The 20,763-nt window shown below is 34.4% G+C and overlaps 1 protein-coding gene across 1 annotated transcript in view; it reads right to left on the reverse strand.

Annotated features, from left to right (window-relative positions):
• LOC111056964 (chromatin complexes subunit BAP18) overlaps nucleotides 1-18,640 on the reverse strand; it is a 42,322-nt gene extending 23,682 nt beyond the window's left edge. The window contains exons 1-3 of the mRNA XM_039441406.1: nucleotides 18,167-18,640; nucleotides 12,652-12,743; nucleotides 4,615-4,713 (exon numbers count right to left, since the gene is read on the reverse strand). Of these exons, the coding sequence (XP_039297340.1) occupies nucleotides 4,615-4,713; nucleotides 12,652-12,743; nucleotides 18,167-18,184 (209 nt within the window). The 5' untranslated portion in view covers nucleotides 18,185-18,640. The remainder of the gene's footprint in view (nucleotides 1-4,614; nucleotides 4,714-12,651; nucleotides 12,744-18,166) is intronic.
• Between the last annotated feature and the right edge of the window lie 2,123 nt (nucleotides 18,641-20,763).

A 20,763-nucleotide genomic window follows, 5' to 3' on the forward strand; every position in this document is an offset into this window, starting at 1 on the left:
ACCTTGTTGCGAGATTCTCCTCCATCTGTTTGCGCTATACACTCACTATAGATATAGCAATCTATTTTTATCAGTATGCTTACAACACTTGAATGGAGAAGTTGTGCAATGAAGATAATCGTATGGAGAGTTTTATTTGTTCTTCTCTTTATAATATGTTGTGTGAATATGCTATTACTTTTCCATATTGCTTTGAAAAAATATGATTCAATGCAAAATGATAGTAAGAGAATATTGGAATCTATACAAAATGTACGAAATAAGATTAGGGATTTGGAAACACCTCAATTGATGCAGGAATCACTGCTAGTAAGAAATCATACATTATCTTATATCAAATCATGTGTCAATTCATCAGATGCTTCTCTCGATGTTAGTCTAAGACATTGGTATAGATTTATGATTGATGAACGTTCAATTCTTTGCAATTTCTACAAAACTTACAACATACTTAACAAGTGTGTTAATAAGACACATCATGATGATAGAAAATTGTATTCCCTATTGATTAAAACATACCAACTTTGTAGTAATATATAAAGCACATAGTGAGACAATTTCTTTGTCTCTCGATTGAGGTTAAGTGTTTGATTAATTAACCTCAGTCGATGTTCAACTATTGAGTTGAAAGGTAATGAAAAATGGTATGTAGAAGAAAGTTATCTTCTAGGAAACGAGGTAAAGGAATCTTGAGTTCGGCTAGCAAAATTGTCAAAGGTATAGCGGGTACTGCGGGGGACATTACATCAACTATTATAAATAAATTAATAAACGCATCACCTGAAATTCACCTCCCGGGGGGCTACCAGTGGTGTGGCCCTGGCACCAAGGTTAATGAAAGGTTAAGAGGGGGATCAAGGTATAAATTCATTAGATAGGCCTGTAAGGTACATGATATAGCATACACTCAAAATAGTGATAATAAGTCGCGAGCGATTGCAGACAGAGCTCTTGCAAACACAGCATGGGAAATATTCAAGAATCCAAATCATCTCTAAGTGAAAGAGCACTTAGTTATCTTGTAACAAACGTGATGAAAGCTAAAGCAGCGTTTGGCGGTGGATTGAGAAAGAAGAAGAAGAAGAAGAGCACAAGTGTTGGGAAAACTCATAGCAGCTCGATAAGGAAAAAGCTATTGCTCAGTTGAAACAGCATATTGCAGGTAGAGGTTACTATTTGAAACCGTACCCTCCAATCTCGAGTGGTGGTCGTATTTTGATTGGGCCCAACCCACATCCTCCTCCTCACCATATGGTGTAAGTTTATTCCCAAAGAAAAAAGAGTTAAAAAACGTAGAACGACAAAGAAGGTGAAAAAATGAATATCGATGGTGAATTGTCCAATCACGATCTAATAAAATGGTGTAAATTATTACAAATTCCCCTACGAGGTGTATACATGATAGATACATTACCTAATAAAATTCTAAAAAATGAGAATTGTATTGTTAATTTAGACACTCAATCCGGACATGGTACACACTGGGTTGGTTATAAGAAACGAGGATCAAATGTTTACTATTTTGATCCAATTGGTAATTTACAACCACCTTATGAATTGAATAAATATTGGAAAAAAGAAACAGGTGTAAATATTTTTTACAATGTTGAGCACATGCAACCATTACATACAAATATATGTGGACACCTTATGCTCTTGTTTTTTGCGAACCAGTTGTAATCCAGTATTTGTACCGAAAACATATAAGATGGTTGTTATTACATTACGATCTAGATCAAGTGATCTCTATGAACATTTACAAGAAATTCTCGATTTGGATAAAAATAAAGAATGGGAAATTGGATTGATTAATTTCTGTACTTACAATAGCATTGCAAATGTTATAAAAGGTAAAAATTCTAGCTTCAAATATGGTGATAAATTAATTGATCTTGATACGGGTGCATATGAAGTTGATGACATTATATTAGCTTTAAAGAGTAAATTGAATAGTGACGAAAAGAAACTTAATATAAGAGCTAACACGAATACTATGAAGCTCGAAATTCGTTCTGATAAGCCTATTGACTTTACATCATCTACTTCAATAGGAAAAATGCTTGGTTTTGATAATGTTATATTACAACCGAATAAATGGTATTATTCTCAGCATTTAGTTAGCATAACAAATATTAACTCTATTGTAGTTGAGTGCAATATAGCCTGTGGGAGTTACTCCGATGGCAAACAGAAACATATTATATACGAGTTCTCACCTAGAGTACCTAGCGGGTATTTGATAAATGAAACACCTAATCCGATAATCTATATGCCTTTAAACACACATAGAATTCAAAGCATTAATGTAAAGGTAACCGATCAAGAAGGATCGTTTATTGATTTCCGAGGAGATATAATTACAATTAGACTTCACATTCGTGAAAAACAAAGAACTTGAAATGGGATTCCTCGTTTTCAAACCTCGCACTAGCATTTGCTCACAGAAGCTCATTAGAGACTCGAACGTGATAGAGTCAACACCTAAAAAGCTACGTGCTATATCGGCGAAAAGCGCGAGAATATTGGAAAAGTTGGGATTTATAGTAGATTGGCGTCATGTACGGCGCAGCAATTAGTGAAATTCTCGATGTTGAATCTCAACTCGAGTTCTATAATGATATTACTAAATTTCAGTTCCATACTCATACAGTATATTCGGGACAAGAAATTAAACCCTCAGATGAAGCTCGCATCCATGTGGCTTCTATGGATCAGTACAGCCTTCCATGCAAATCATTTATATTTATTGAGGGGGAGGTGAAGTGTACAAAACCAGCTGCGAAGGCTGGGGATGCTCCGATAGAAGCTAAGTATATATTATCCAGTAACCTCATTGGAAATCTCTTTGATGAAATTCGATATGAATTGGCTGGACAACAAATTTCTAAATCAAGACTAATTGGATTAACATCAACAATTAAAGCTATACTAGTGAAAAATATGTTTGATAAGAACACATATCACTTGGCCGGGTTTGACAGAGCAGGATATACACTGAAAGATAATAAGTTTACATTCTGTGTACCTCTTAAATTAGTTTTACCATTTTTTGAAGACTTTCAAAGAATAATTTTAAACTTGAAACAAGAACTTGTATTATTAAGATCGCCAACAGATCTCAATTGCATCGAGTCTACAGAAGCAACAAACGTTAATATAAAAATAACGAAGCTTCAATGGAGAATTCCCTATATTACTTTAGAAGATCATGTGAGGTTGAAATTTTTGAGATTGCTCGATGCTGATACACCGCTGAAGCTGAGCTTTCGTCATTGGGAGATTTCAGAATTACCAAATTTACAAAATAGCACTGTTCATTCTTGGGCAGTAAAAACCGCATCCCATCTCGACACACCAAAGTATGTTGTTTTAGCGTTTCAAACAGATCGTAAGAATAAAATTAATAAATCAATCTCGGAATTTGATAGTTGTAATCTTCAAAATGCAAAGGTCTACTTGAACTCTGACTATTTTCCTTATGAAAACCTCCTTGGTAAACAAGAATTGATGTACCGTATGTTTTTGGATTTTCCCTCGGCGTACTATAACCATAGTATCAATACTGAGCTTGGAACAGAGATTGATTTTGACACATTTTGTACTAAAACACCCCTGATTGTAATTGACTGTTCACATCAATCTTCTCATTTGAAATCCTCCACAGATATTAGAATAGATATGGAATTTAAGGAAGCTGTACCTCCAAATACTTCCGCTTATTGCATTTTAATCAGTGATCGTATCATGGAGTACACTCCCCTTACTTCCATGGTGAAGGAAGTTCAGTAATTTCTCGATAGAGCACAAGCTATATAAGTATTGCATTTTTCAAATTTTACTCATTTGAGGTTTTAGCTTTGATCGGTTAACATCTAGAATGTCTTCTAATTCTGAGAAGAAAACACGCTCTATCGGGATACAGTGCGATCTTGATAAAGAAGACAGCATCTACTATGACTCAAGATGTAGTACGCCTATAATGTGTTATAATTCTGAGAAGAAAACACAATCTATTGACACACAGTGTGATCTTGACACGCAGTGTGATCTTGACACGCAGTGTGATCTTGACACCGAACAAGACTTCTTCTACTATCACTCAAGATGTAGTACACCTAAACCACAGGAGGAGAATGGAGGAGGAGGAGGAGGAGGAGGAGGAGGAGGAGGAGAAAGGAGGACAAAGGAGGAGGACAAAACAGGACAAGAGGAGGAATCCTCCTGTAAAAAATTTGCAACAGTCGACATGCATTGGTTCAAGGGAACTTCTAATCAAATTATCGTGAAAGAAATCGGAATCGTAGATCAGCTAAATAGCTTTGTTGTGTTACATTTCAAGTCGCCATTTGCAAAGTCGGAATTGAATGCTAAATTGCGTAAGCAAGTAACATGGGCTGAGAACAATTATCACAAAATACGCTGGGAAGATGGTAATTTTATTTATACAGACGAATTATTGATATCTTATTTTGATGTAAGGAAACCACTCACAAAGAGTGTCGGTCTATTTCAGAAATAGAAATATAGCCAGTATAGCAGTATAGAGTGAATGTATGGTTTTGCCTACTTATTCGCACTGTTGATAAATGTTAGATTACTAAGATTTCAACTTACACAGATCTGCCTTTGATGTGTTCACTTATTTGATCCAGATCGTCTCCAAACTTTTTGATTGCCTGACGAAGCATTTCAATTTCTTCATCCGTCCACTTACTGTTCGAAATCATAAGATAAAAATGAGTTTAAATAATTGGAGATTACAATGTTTATCGAAATTGATTTGAGATAAATTTAAATTACAAGTATCTATTTAATCAAGAATACTTTAAGTTGCGGTCAACTCAAACTTATTATTTCTTAATATTATTCATAATATAAAAATAGTCCTTTCTGCTTTGTTTTCTGATTTTTTTAAATTTAATATCAATATATCGATGAAATGTTTTGAAAATTCAATGAGTTGAAAGATTTCTAAGATTGATGCTCGTTGCAGCATACAAACCTTTGGTTTCGTTGTAAACTCATGTACGGTTATTATAAGAAATATATTTTCATTTCATGTACTCTATATAGTAAAAATAAGTATTTTGATGATTACTTATTTTGTAAATGTTATTGTATTATGACAAAATAAAGAATTTGATATGATTAATAAATAATGAAATGAACATAATGAATAACTAATATTGGTATATTCTCTATTATAATAGTATTTGAAGTTGCGACCTTAATGATTCACCCATTACGGTGTAATAATAAATCAATATATAGGTAAATTTTATGTCGCTAAACTTCTATGTTGGCAACAGTGTATTGAAGACCAAATGCAAGTGTTAGTTATGGAGATCTAGTAGTCTTCCTTTACAGGAACGTTTTTCCAAAGATGAACGCGTGTTTATTTAGGTCATATATTGTGTTTAAATCATACACACATTTTCGAATGGAAAGATACGTTTCGAATGGAATTTACTCATAATGCAGTTCCTAATAGGTTCCTATTAATGAGGTTGATCAATACATTTTTTACAACTGGGCAAGATGATAAGAAGCTAACTCGTAGCACTAGCTGCGGACCACACTGTAGCATCATAAAAAGTAGTGGATAGAATAGAATATGTTTTATTGTAACCGCTTCTGAGGTCTTCAGAAGCATTACCTTCGTCACACTATACAATATAGACAATATAGACCAAATGTGGAGATCCAAACATTGGGCTCCTCTTAACTTACACAGAAGCACTCCATTTTAAAGTTTATAAACCGCAGTTTAAAACCACGCTCATAAGAGCCCAATGACTTGAATAAATTGTGGGCCGCGAGCGTTGCCGCAACCACAGAGTCCGATGTATGATGTACAAGATCGATTTTGCAACTAGCTATTGATAAGATTAGGGCTAATAATGATAGTTCAAGAATATCTGCTAATCCTGCTTGTTACAGGCCAGTAGTGCTATCAGTGTTTTTGAAAATATATAAACGTGTTGTATATATTCAGTTGATTTATATTAAAACCAAGTTGATATTTAGAAACCAATAATATTCTAGAGTAAAGAAGAGCATGGTTTCTGTTCAAAAAAATCGAACATTACTGCAGCAGTGGATCAAATAAACCCCATCATTGATGCTGTAGACAAGGAGGAAAAGTTATTGGCAAATTTTTAGACTTGACTCAAGATTTTGACAGTGTTCGGGCCTTACTGTTCGGGCACTGACACTAAAGTCAGTATACCGTGCAGTAATACAAGCACATCTAGCGTATGGTCTGTGTATATATGCTACTACAAGTGGAAAAAATTCGGATAAAATTCATAAGCAGAAAAAGTAGACAATTAGAGTTATGTTATTAGAACTGTTTCTATCTGAATAGAAATGATTTAGTAAGATCGCTGTTCTCTCAACTTGATTTTCAACTATTTACGGTCGATATGTATTTGATGCAATCATGTTTTTTAGGAAACCAATGCAGAATTGAGAAATCAGACTCATAACTAAAATACCCGTTATCGCCGAGTTACTTTTTATTTTTCGTGGTTGAGTGGTAGAGTGGACATTACTGTCCAAACTTCGCCACGTCAACAAATAAAGAAGTCATTCTATTCTAATTACTGACTGAAATTCAGATTAGATCTATTTGAGAAAAAAACAATTTCTATAGGAAGCGATTTTTTGTTTATGTTGCCAAACAATTTTAAACCAAAAGAAGACATTAAAAAATTGGGAAAAAATTTAAGGAATATTATTTGGTATCTCTATATTTTTGTAGGAATTGAACAACACTATGAATATTGATCTCATTGACTTTGTACCTACTCATTATATAAAACGTTCAAAAATTGTTGCTATTCATATGAAATTGTACAATTTTGAAGAATAAGATGGTTTCAATTCAATTAAAATTGTAATAGATGAGCAGTTCCACATGAACTATACGATAAAATACTTCTAGTAGGCATACTAGTACTCATTGTACACTTATACTAATAACTCATCAAAATAATTTAAAATTCTCCATGTATGACAATTAAACTCCGTTATAAAAACATTTATGCTAAGATTACCCTTAACGATAGCGATGAAAGATCTAGAGAAAGAAATTCAATAGCTTGAAGACATTGATAGAGAATATTTTCTCAAGATTATACGACAATAGCCTATTTTTTCAATTTCAATTTATTCCAGACAACATATTTAACATAAGTATTTTAAGTCTAGTATGAGCTGGATGATAATGATGATGGAGCTAGAGATGAAGAGTGAGTTACATTGCAACACTTATATCACTAATGAAATTTAACATAAGTATTCTAATAAGTCTAGTATGGGCTGGTTGATAATGATGATGGTGCTAGAGATGGAGAGTGAGTTACAGTGCATCACTTATATCACTAATTAATAACACAATATACAAAGACTATGCTAATAAAATTACCAAACTAAACAGTAAGACAAATTATTTTACAACACTACATTAACTTACTTATAACAAAAATTAGTAATTATAATAATTTTATCTAAACAAACAGCAAGTCAGATTTACTACATTCATTAAATTCAGTGATGGAGTAAAAAAGCCTTGCCCTTTATCCAGTTACCCAATACTGACTTGAACTTCACCAAAGGTAGTGCACGGGCACTGGCAGGAAGGGCAGAGTTCAATACCTACATGATTATGGCTTTTGTGGATTTTAGTTAGCCTGGAATAAGGTAGATCTATTGTGTGTTTTTTTCTAGTTTTGTGTGCATGAATAGATGTTCTGGTTGTAAGTTTATTGATATTTTCTTTAATGTAAGTTATACAGCTATATATGTACAAACTGGGTACTGTCATTATTTTCAATTTCTTGAAGTACTCCCTGCAAGAATCTTGGAGACAGCCCACAGATACATCTCAGAGCTTTCTTTTGCCATTTAAACACTCTGTCTGAGCCAGTGGAGTTACCCCAGAGTATTATGCCATATGTTAAGTGGCTATGGAAAAACGCAAAATAGGAACTCAGCAGCAAGTTGTTACTGACATTACTTTTTAATTTAAGCAACAGAAAATTAACTCGTGCAAGCCTAGAGCAAATTAAGGCCACATGATCCTTCCAGTTCAGTTTTTCATCTAATTTTATCCCTAGAAGTTTTACGGATTTATTAGATACATTGCTAATTTTCAAATTAAAAATTATCTCTTCACTTTTGGTTTCAATAACTTGAAGGCAGTTAGCATTGAACCATTCTGTACATCTTTCTAACATAAGCTTTCTCTTAACAGCTAAATATATTTCACATTTGTCAGTGCTAATGAGTGTTGTGTCGTCTGCGTAGAGAACAACTTTACATGCTAAATGTTTGGGCAGGTCATTGATATAGACTATGAAGAGGAAGGGTCCCAAAATAGAGCCTTGGGGAACACCTTTTCCTACTTCCAGAGGATCAGAGAATTTATTATTTGTGCTAACAATCTATAGCCGGTTACTCAAGTATGACTTTAATAATATTATTGACCTGTCATCAACTCCATAGTGCTTCATTTTCTTAATTAATAATTCATGTGAAATAGAGTCAAAGGCTTTGCTCAAATCCAGTAGGTTTGCGCTAGTTAGTAATTTGTTTTCAAAGCCTTCATAAATGTCAGATACAATGCTCTCTATACTGCCTTAACTGTTGAAAGTTTTGTTCGGAATCCAAATTGGGCAGAGTTCAGAAGACAGTTTTTTTCAAAGAAATGGCTCAGCTGTTGGTGCATAATAATTTCAACTATTTTGGAAAATATTGTCATGAGAGAGATAGGACGGTAGTTGTTTGGGTTAGTTTTATCACCTTTCTTAAAAACAGGCGGGATAGTGACTGTGACTTTTAAGCAATCCGGAAAGACTCCTTCATCCAATATTCTATTTATGAGACTGACTAGCGGCAGTTCAATCTGTTTGATTATATTTTTAATTAAAAAGTTTGAGAGGCCATAGTAGCCTTCTGCTCTACTGTTTGTGAGTTTGCTCACTGCTTTATGAAGATCATCTACTGTTATGAAGGTCCACTTAAATTTGTATATGGGATTTAGGGCAGGTAATATGTTCTCAGGATGTGGTTTTGGTACTTGGGCCTGCTTGCTTGTACCAGCATTTATGAAAGATTTGTTCAGCTCATTGGGGCCAATAGGTACCTGATTTAGTTTTTTAGGAAGATTTATTTCATTTTTTATCACATCCCATGCTGCTTTACAAGCGTTTTTAGAATTAGCTATGTATTAGTCATTAGCATTACGTTTTGCTTTTTTAATTTCAAATTTATACGTTTTTTTGAGCTTTGAATATTTTTCTTTAAATTCATAACATTCGCACGATTTTATTTTGTAGATTGAGAGCAAGGAACGGATACTGTCAAGAGGAGTAAACCATTTGTTTAGTGCTTGTGGCTTATGTTTAATGTTAATTTGTTTTTTGACAATTCTAAGACAGCAGTCATTGTACTGCTCAGCTACAATATCTACGAATTTCTAGTCATTGCATTGATGTCTGAATATCTATACATTATCTCAGACCATTTGATCAAGCTTAACCTATATTTAAGAATTTGAAGATTATTTATATTGATTAATCTGATAGTTCTAAGCTGTTTGATTGGAGGAGTGTATGGTAGTTTAAGCCAAAGTCCACTGTGATCTGATATTTCAGGATTAATTATGCCTGTTTGAAGGTACATTACTTATGATGTTGTCAAGGCATGCTTTATCTCTGGTTGGCTTGTCATTCAGGCAGTAGAAGTCATAGGACCTTAATCTATCCAAGAATTCGCTTACAATAGTACTTCTAACCCTAATATCAATATTAATGTCACCAAAGATAAAGATCCTGTAATTCTTATATTTGGGCTTATCAAACTGAGTAATTAGTTTCATCAGATTTTCAATTAAATCAGTTGCCCAAGAGGAGGGCGTGCGATATACAGAGGCCACAATAATCTTGTGGCTAGGTATTTGTATAGCAGCAGCTTCAAATATGGTTTCAATGCAAATGTCCTTCACCTTTATGGGAGAAAATTGCAAATTTAAATCACTCCTTACGTAAATTGAGACCCCCCACATGTATTTTATCTGATCTGCAGTAACTACTAGCAAGATTATACCCAATAGGAATGTTTAGATCTATTATATCCTCAGTCAGCCAATGCTCATCAATACTGAGTATGCCACATTTCTCATTCTCAAGCCAGAGTTGCAATTCATCCAGTTTATTCCTTAAGGACTGTATATTTATGTGAAAAAAACAGCAGGCTACTTACATTTTGTTGTTTGGGTATAGTGATATCATTTGAGTTTCACTTTTTGTGTAGTTGAGAAGTTGATATTGTGGTAATTATTCATATTGAATGAAAAAGACTGAGAAATTATCAAAAAACACTGATTTATTGATAATTAGAAAGACCGGTTTCGGTTATTACACCATTGTCAATCTCTGATAAACTAAAACTAAATACAAGAGCAGCAGAATTTATACTAGTAGGCGAGTACTGCTATTGGTCGAGGGCATGAACGCCTGCCATTGGCCTAGCTAGACAGTCTCCTCCCCCTCAACGGTGTGCCAAAATGGCGGAAAGTTTGGTGGACAGATTATTGAGTAAAATTAATAGACAAATTTCAATCAATTCTAGCTTTGTAGGTTCAAACTGTGAGGAGAAGACTTGGATAACAATACCATATTTAGGCCTTGTATCTGATAAGATAGGTAGGGAATTGAAGAGGAATGGATTTCATGTTGCTTTCAAGACAAAACAGATTTTAAATAGTCTATTTAGCTGGAGTAAAGACAAAATTGATATTTGGGATAAAAGCGGGGTGTACAAACTTAAATGTGATGATTGTAATGCTTGTTATGTGGGTCAGACTGGTAGAAGTTTCAAAAGTAGAATTAAAGAACACATCAGAGATTGGAATAAACAAAATGGGGAATCTAACTTTGCAGAACATTTGATAACAAATAATCACAAGTTCACAGTTAAGGAGAATGTTGAGTTTCTGCATGTTAATAACAAAGGCAGATCTTTGAATATTCTAGAGGCTTTAGAAATAACAAGAGTAATTAAGGAAAATTCCCAGTATAGTTTAAATGACCAGATTAATTTCAACCAATACAACACTACGAATTTAGTTTTATCATAAAATTGTAAGCATACATTAGTCAATAGTTTTTCCATTTACATATTTGTTTTATTATCTTTCACACTTTTTTTCTTGGTTCTTATTTTAAGTACTAAAAGTAAATTTTATTATCTTGGCGATTCTGTTGCTTAAGCCGCCATTTTGTCACACCGTTGAGGGGGAGGAGACTGTCTAGCTAGGCCAATGGCAGGCGTTCATGCCCTCGACCAATAGCAGTACTCGCCTACTAGTATAAATTCTGCTGCTCTTGTATTTAGTTTTAGTTTATCAGAGATTGACAATGGTGTAATAACCGAAACCGGTCTTTCTAATTATTTGACAATTTCTCAGTCTTTTTCATTCAATCATTTGAGTTATTGGTTAGATTGGTGTTATTTTGAGCTGGCTTAGGTCATTTCTCTGTTCTAAAAAAGGATTGTGATTCTTATACAACCGATCATACTGCATCCCAGTTGGACTAAGCACTAAGCTAGTGTCCAATGCTGCTTCTTCACTAGGAACAGGGCTGAATCCTCGAAATGGAGAGCCAGGAGTAGAATCCAGCAGGTCGTTGACCTCCAGGTGGTTAGGTCTGGATCCTCGAAGAGGAGAGTCTGGGCTAGAGCTCATGTCAGAATTCATTGGGCTGCCATCCTCTAGGTCTCTAGGTGAATCAGGTCTCTAATTGTTACCTCTGCATATGATGAGGAAGGTGGGCTTGTCACTTCACATACTTTACTTGCTATAAGATTTGCAAGTCTACGTTTACCAGACTTGCTAAAGTGTAGTCCATGAGTGGTATAATGATGCCGTTTGAAATCGCTCGCTTTTATGACTGCCACATTTTTGTAATTAGCACATAGTTCATAAATCAAGGAATTGACACGTCTAATTTCTTTATTTACACAGGACTAATGTGGGAGGTCATACCTAAAAGGCACATCTACAACTATCACCTTGTTTACTATAATTTCAAGTTCTAAGATTATTTTGTCACTTTCATTGAATGATACATCATTTGTACCTCCAAGAATTACAACTGAATCACTTTCAGCGCTCAATGTGGAAATGTTCTTCATTACTTCCCCCATCCTTGCACCCGGATATACATAACCTACACAGTTCAAGTCTTCTGTTTCTTTGATTATGCATGAGAACTCACGTCCTTGACTATCACTAAAAATAGATATTTCAGGTTTGGGAGGACTTTTACAATTGTTTGATATTTTAGAACGTCTAACATCATGTTTTTTTGTTTTATTTGTTTTATTTAATACAGCATTACAATTAGCTTACAATTACAATACAGCATTTCCAATCAGCTTAAAATGCAATTGAATTTCACCGCTGTGATATAATCTACCGGGACCAGGATTATTTCAAATACTTCAAAAAAATGAATACTTGATCATGGAAATTTCGAAAAAACACTTTATGAGGAATCAAGATTGTTGTCAAGTTTATTTACGATGCTTGAATTGAAATTCTAGTTGGCAATGAATAATATGAAGAAGTATTTTAAAACTGACCCAGCCGGAGAATCTGCAGTAGGATGCAACTGTAGAGTCAATTCGCCCAAATTTTGTAATGCAGCACCAGCAGAGGTAAATATCTCACCAACCTAAAATAGAGAACAAACCTGTCAAAACCAATGTCACAACAACTATGTCTTATTATTAGATATTATTTATAATTTCTCTGAATGCCAATGATTTGCATCCAGAGGAGTTTATTTACAAATACAGATATCAAATTCAAGAGATTGCTAATAGTAGTTTATACAACAGTTTTATAATGAGGGTCTTAAACGCACAAGTTAGATGTAGTCTAAAGTTAAGACACAAGTGAGCGAGCGTAGCGAGAGAACGCGTGTCTTAAACATTCCACGAGTGCTTCAAAGACCTTATAAATAAAACTGTTGTATACACTATTTTATCTACGACCATTCAAGCAAAGTATCCCATTGCTTACTTGTTGTAAGGTTAGAAATCAACTAGCCTATATGATGAGAAGATTGAAATAGCAATAACAAGAACAATTGGTGAAAAGCTACTCAGAGAGAGTAAACAATAAACTTGAAATACTAAAAACAAGACAAACTGAAAACATGATAAAATCAAACTTGACGAAATGAGAACTACACAAAGATCTTGAAGAATTGAAAACTTTACTTACTGAATACTTGATTTAGTGAAAGCTTGACAAACTGTAACCTGCTGCCAGCATTAGAAACCGTGTTTTAATGTTGATGTCACCAGCATCGAAAACCGTGTTATAATGTTAAAGGCGTTGCATAAAATCCTCATTATAGTATAGTTTTGAAAATGCATTGCGAAAAGACCCCTGTTATGGCATTGATTGTGATGATGTAATGTGGACATTATAACATGGTCTTGGATAAAAACTTGTACGCCTACTACAAGAATAATATAAAACCAATAAAAATTTCAAACTACTGCCACTCTAGTACTACACCATGACCATAAAATAAAGATATATGCACGTTTATCCTATATCCTATTTATAACTAGCTCCTCGTTGTGGTGTATTCCAGTACCATATAACTAGTTATTTACATTTCGTTTAAATCTATTTGTTTTTATTTCTACCTTTTTTATCTGTGGGTAATATCCATGCAGGAGATCTACCATCAAAAAATAAAAATCGTATTGATATTTCATTTCATATTTTATCGTAATAGGCCTATGTACCGGTATTTCATTTCTATGACTTCTGATACACAGTCTGCTAATATGAATAATTATCAAGTTATGTCCTACAATCAAAGTGAAGGTACTGGAGACTTTTTCGAGTCCTAATAAAATACGTCCAGAAATGTAAATGTATGGTTTTCACAAGGCAGCTGACACATGACGTTTTCAACTATTCAATACAGAGTAATCAACTCGAAAGAGATTTGTTGATGAACGATTTGGGCATTTACATTCATTCCACCCTCAATTTAAGGAGCTAGTTAATTATATTGTTAATAGTTCCAATAAGATGTTAGGCTTCTTGATGAAAAATGCTAGGCATTTCACAGATATTGAACTTATCAAGATGCTGTACTTCTCTCAGGTGAGAAGTCGATAATAGTACTGTGCTGTAATCTGGAATCAGAAATGCTTTTCTTAACTGTGTTGAGCGCACACAGAATAGATTTCTCAAATATTTATTTTATGAAGAACATAATATTTAGTCATAATATCAGTCTATGCGTGATCTTAGAAGTAGTTCTCAGATAATGTCATTGATTAAAGACGTGAATAGGGGCTTATTTTATTTACACTGGATAGATCTAGAACATTGCAACATAAAAATTGAATGCAAAGCTTGTACAAGTATATAAGTGTGAGTGTTTTCTTATGTAAGTGTTGTCATTGAATAAAACTTGATTTGATGTTTGACAAACCTGCAGTATCGTTAGTGGCCGGCCTGAGTCGACTGCAACTAGTCTTATTCAGTGTGATTGAGGAGAATGACAGAGACAATTTTGCTATATGAGTCTTGTTTGATGTATTCAACATTTTGAAATTGAAATTAATTCTTCCAAAAAATACATTTATTACAATATATATCTGAAAATAATGTTATAAACAACCCCTGAGTTTATACAGTGTGTGGTCGTGCATGTTCCATAATATACATTATTTAATCTCTTGATCAGTATGAATACAATGTTTAACAAATATTTATATTAAACAAAAATTTTAATTTTAATTTGTCAATGTAAATACATGACTCTTATGATTTGACTTTTTTAATCTCGTAAGTTGGTTTTAATGTTATAGCTCTATATCTGAATTATGATATTTAACTTTATTGTCTGTTTCTGTTTAATGTTTTGACTTGACCTGTATGTATTGAACTTGTTTTGGCTCAATAAATTCAATATAAATTTGCATTAAAAATGTCGGTCTATTCGTAATTAATGTATTGTGTGGAGGAGGCAAAATGGGATCAACCTGTTGCCTCCATTAATAAATAAAGATCATTATTTTCATAGTCCATATAAAATTAGTTCCGACTTGGAAGGATATGAGGAGCAGAGAAAAGTAGGGATACAGAGGTGGCGATGTTGCCGTGCTAAAGCGGCCAGCGTTTTGTAGTCTTTAGTGAATCTCAAACTGATCATGATACGCATACCTAGTATCCTCTCTGAAAACACTGAGTCAACTGAGTGTAATCGACAAATTGGAAACTGTGCTTCTTTCTAGGACAATTTCATCACTGAAATTGGCTGATATTCCTCCAAGTCAGTAGTAATTTTGTATGGACTATAGGCTAAAATACATAAGGTACTTCGTCCTTTATCGATAAAAAGACCCTATATGTAATTATTAAGATTATTGATCCTTTAATTGACTGTAGAAAGTTTTTCACTCTCATCCTTGTTCTCAAAAATATTTTGATAACTGTATAAATTTGAAATATTGAACAATTTCTCTTAACAACATGGTTACAACATTGTACCCCAAGCCCCAAGGATCTACTTTGGGGCCACTTCTGCTTATTATTTACGTCAATGATCCCCCTGCTGCCATAAGTACCAATTTTGTGAGGCCATTTATGTTTGCTGATGATCTGTTTGTTACAAAACTGTTTGTTTTGCAAAAGCGTGCCGTTAGAATTATTGCAGATGATCCTAGTCGGTCTCATTGCAAACCACTTTTCAAGCGTTATAAAATTTTGACAATCATGCTATTTATGCACTGAAATGTTTATTATACATTAAGAAAAACTTAGCCTGTTTTTCTTTGAATAGCTCTGTTCATAGCCATCATACAAGAAATGCTTTTTCACTCAGGCTGAATCAGTGTCGTTAAATTTATTCCATACATTGAACTGTTTTATAGAGTTTGGTACAAGACTTTATAATTACTTAACAAATAGTCCTAAGGTTAACGATTTTAATGTTTTAAAAGTAATATAAAAACTTACATTGTTGAAAAATTTCCTTATAACAGGAATAGGCCTATATTATTGTTGGATATGTGATGTAACATGACTTTTATAGCCTACATAGCCTATACGATATTTTATTATATTTTTGTATTGTTCTCGTAGTTTATATTGAATTTTATTATACTTTTGACTTTGTTATACATTGTATCAATGTTTCAATAAAAAATAAATTTCAAATTCAAATTTATTCATAAAAAGACATATTTACAAAATAATAGTGTAACAATAATAAATATAAAGAATAATATACTCCCTGCGTGGATGATTTGCCCGTGTGCAGGGAGGAGTCGAACTAAATAAAACACTGGTTTCAATATTAAGGAAATTATGATAATTAAACATAGTTTGGAATTAAAAGTGAAATATGAGAAAAAATATTTATATGATTGCAGTATAAACATACAAATAATAATAAATTTCAGCTCAACGGCGCTCAAGGGTTTCACTCGGCAGTCATAACTTTATTTTAATATTTTGTGGGGGAAAAAATAAAAAACAATAATACGGATGAATATGTGAAATAATATGCTGGCGTTTTCAATGGAAATATTTAACTATAAGGCGAATTTAGGAGAGCCTCTGAAGCCTCTGCCCCAATTTAGAGCAGCCACCTGCTCACTCCACGCTTGTATACGGCAACGCTACACCCCTCAATGTCAGAGATCTCAACTGGAATATTACGGTAAAGCCAATGAGCTGGGTAGAACAGTTTCCTAGTTGAAAGGAATTAATTAACCGGGGAATCTGAATGTTGGTATGCAATCTGTTTCTGGTTTGGTAATTATGTTGGATTCCGGTGAAAGTTATGTTACTTTTTTTAATAAAAACAAGATTTTTTATAAACAGTTGTTTTATATTCAAAACTGGGAATTCCTGGAAGAGGAGATGTGTTGAATACCTATGATTTTTGATAAGGACTCCCAAAGAGGCACCACCCCATGCCAAGATCCCATATTCGAGCAACGTCTGCACATATGCACAATACACAGACCTCAGGACTCACTCAGGACTCACTCAAGGCCAGCACTCAGGACCCGCCCTAGTTGACCAAAAGCATTTTTCGAAGCCTTTGCTTCAGATACTGAACATGGGGTTCCCAGCACTTATGATCAAATACAATACCAAGGTATTTTTATTGTAATACCTGTTCTATGACCGGACAGTCACATGCATTAGAATTTGAATCGCCACATGAGTACATTTGGAGCACCCTGGGTCCAGGGCTATTCCGAAGGAAAATTGGCAAACACCTGGATTTTGAAACATTTATTGATAGAAAATTGTTATCAATTCAGTTTTTCAATTTCACCAAGTCAGATGAAGCTCTATTGAATGTTTCCATCCAGGTGCAACCTGTTGAAACCAGAGCTGTAGGCTATCATCAGCAAATAGAAACAGTTGTCCATGTAGGTTCAACCTTGTAATATTATCGATGTAAAATAGAAACAGCAAAGGACCCAAGGTGCTTCCCTGAGCCACACCATAGTCGATAGTGATAATGTCACTGTCCACACCATTTAGAATGATATAGGCCTAACTTGTTTTCTTTCTTCAAAAAAGCTCTTGAACCAGCTCAAGGTAATACATTTAAAGACTATCGCTTCTAGTTTGAAAAAATTATATTTATATCTATGGTATTGAATGCCTTGGCTAGGTCTAAAAATGTTAATTAGGACTGTTACAAACTTATTTATATCAAAAAGGGCGTAAGACTTATTTTTAGAGCACCTAAAGCAATTGTGGCCATACTGTTGTCGGAGATTATATCACAATCGCTCAGGTAATTGTTAAGTTGGATTCTTACGCATTTCAATTAGAATTAAAAAGTCCACCTGTTAAATACGAAAACAAGTTCAGCTTTTTTCAGCACCTTTTGTCGAACGACAAACCAAAATTTTTCGAATCGAAAATCCAAGCCGTATTTTACTTGATGTGCCACAAATAGTTGAGCAAAAAATCTCCAGAATTTTGATCAGAAAAACTCACTGGATTCGTTATAATCTAAAAGTATTTTGAATAACACAACTACACTAGTTTACCGGCAAAATGGAGTGGGATTTTTCAGTTGATCAAAGTTACCTTAGTAGCAGCATTCATCGTTAACGTTGACAGTTTAAATTTCAAATTGAATAAAAAAAGACGACAAAACAAGTGAAAATTCTAGAGATTAATGTAGTATATCATAATATTTAATTGAAATTTGCAAAAGCTAATGTTGTCTTGTTTATTGGTTATCTAAAAACACTTAGCAATAGACTATACATTTACAACTCAGAACTAGGGATGGCAGCAATATTATAACAGTATACATACAGTACGGAAACTTGGCTAGTACCCTGACGCTAAAATCCGCCATCTTGTTAGGAAGCGCCGCATTGTTTAGCTGCGTACACATATTCGTGCTTCCAACCTGCACCGAACACGCTCCTTCCTCGTACCACCATCGAACCACAGTCGCACCGCCCACGCACCCATCATGAACGTTACGGGAGATGTTAGATCTTCTCGCGTTCCACGGTCGAACCATTGTTGCTCGCCGGTCGATCATCAATCGCTCTGCTGGAGTGACGTTCGGTTGCAGAGCAGAGCGACAGTCTGTACGCACCTTAAAGCCTTGTACACACGTCCGTACAGATTCGCGCGAACAATCATATGTGCATATGCTTCAACATTCACTGTACGTCCTTGTGGACGCGATTCACGTATGCCTCGGCATTCAAAAAGCTATCTGATTAGCAGACGACATGAAGACATGGTCGATGTAGATTTTCCACAACATGACAACAATGGCGTCATTCCATCATTGAATATACGGTAGTTATCACAAATTGCAGCAGTATCATTTTATTTCAATGACTTATATAATAAAATCAAAAATAAAACTTGACAAACGATGTTGGTGGTTTGAACGATTGTAGGTTGAAGTAAGGAAATAAATTGCTACATGACATGAGATTGACAATTCAAACTTTATTAGGTTGTCAAAACATTATCTTGTTAATATACTGAATCTAATTCAACTAGTTATCTAAACAATGATATCATCATGAGGGAAGCAATAACTCCACAAGAACGATTGGCTCTAACTTTGAGATTCTTGGCATTAGGCGATTCATTTGTTGGTTTCCAATATCCATTCTGAATCTCAAAAAAATAAAATTTCTACAATAATTCCAGAAGTTTTGATGACCCAATCAAAGCACTTAACACTGTCTCACAAAATTGACAGTCTTCTTTAAGGAAATTAGCCATAAATTGAATCAAATACTAAATTGCTGCCCATTTTAAACTAACTCTGCTCATACATATCAGACTACTTGTAGTCCAAAACAAGATTCTCAAAAAGATTAGCTTCAAGATTTACCTTTTAAGGGAATACTAGTTCAAAGTTTGAATAAATCTCTCTATGGATAGCCCAGCTATCTAAAACGTATAATATCATATTGAAGATTACAATTTTAATTAACAACTCTGATTGATAACATGAAACAAACACAAGATGATTTGATAGCCACAGTAAAATAATTTTTGAGTTATACTTTCTTGTAGGAACCCTGTAGAGAAGCTTTTTCACTTAAATTATGCAGTTCTAAATTTTTTAATCATGATACAAATTATATACTCCATGCATGTTTCTATTTAAATATTTGACAATCCACATATCCTACAAAATTACAAAAATCCTACAATTTACAATTAGTTATTGGATCACAATTTGATTTGTCATTCATTAACCCAATTCATTGGAATTAGGTTATGACGCCTTCAATGTTTACGTTTTGCCTCACCCGTATGGCAAAATCGCGTCCACACGTACATTCAATGCTCGCCCGAGGCGCCTTTGAGCACGCCAAAATACCGACAGGGTTCCGGTTCGCCCACATGCCTCAGCGAACAGTGTCCAGACGCGCGAATGCAAGCCCATACACGTATGCTCACCCGAGGCAAACGTACGTGTGTACACCGTTTAATAGTATTGATGGTAGGTTCGGATCACTTCAATGATCCGGATCAATTGATCTCGTTCACTGCTACGAGCCAATCAGAAGACCAGGATTGGAACTTCCCAAGGTCCCGTGACGTGTTTAGTATTGGCGTCATGTAAAAAGCATTGGTTAGATAGGCGATTAATTACAAGTTTCCAATCTGTATATTCTGTGATATTATATTCTGTGGTTACCTAACATAGCATCGACAAACCACAGCATCGACACGACATAGCATCGACAAACCATAGCACCGACACGACATAGCATCGACAAACCATAGCATCGACAAGTAAAATTAATTTAGGCCTGCCACCACCAGTGAACTCTATACTAACTGGAACGGGCTGTCCAATGCTAAGCTACAGCCAAAAGTGTGTAAGGCGGAGTGAGTGAGACATGCATACCGTGTGGGATTCCCTTCTCTCTCGTACTGACATTTAAGCAGGTTGTTGCAGCTCTTGAGTACGATTTCTCATTTTTAAAGTTGAAAAACGGATTTGAATGAGTATTAGGGCTATCAGTATTAGATCACAACCTTTTCTCTTGAATATTGTGATGTATTTGTCGTAAAATGCGTAGAATTGAATAAAAAAACGACCGAGAAATGGTGAATGTATTGTGTTGCATTAGGATGCAAGAATGGGCATGTTAAAGGAAATGAAATACCATTTCACATGTAAGTCAAAT

The sequence above is a fragment of the Nilaparvata lugens genome, chromosome X, assembly GCF_014356525.2.
Source record: "Nilaparvata lugens isolate BPH chromosome X, ASM1435652v1, whole genome shotgun sequence".
Lineage (NCBI taxonomy): Eukaryota > Metazoa > Arthropoda > Insecta > Hemiptera > Delphacidae > Nilaparvata > Nilaparvata lugens.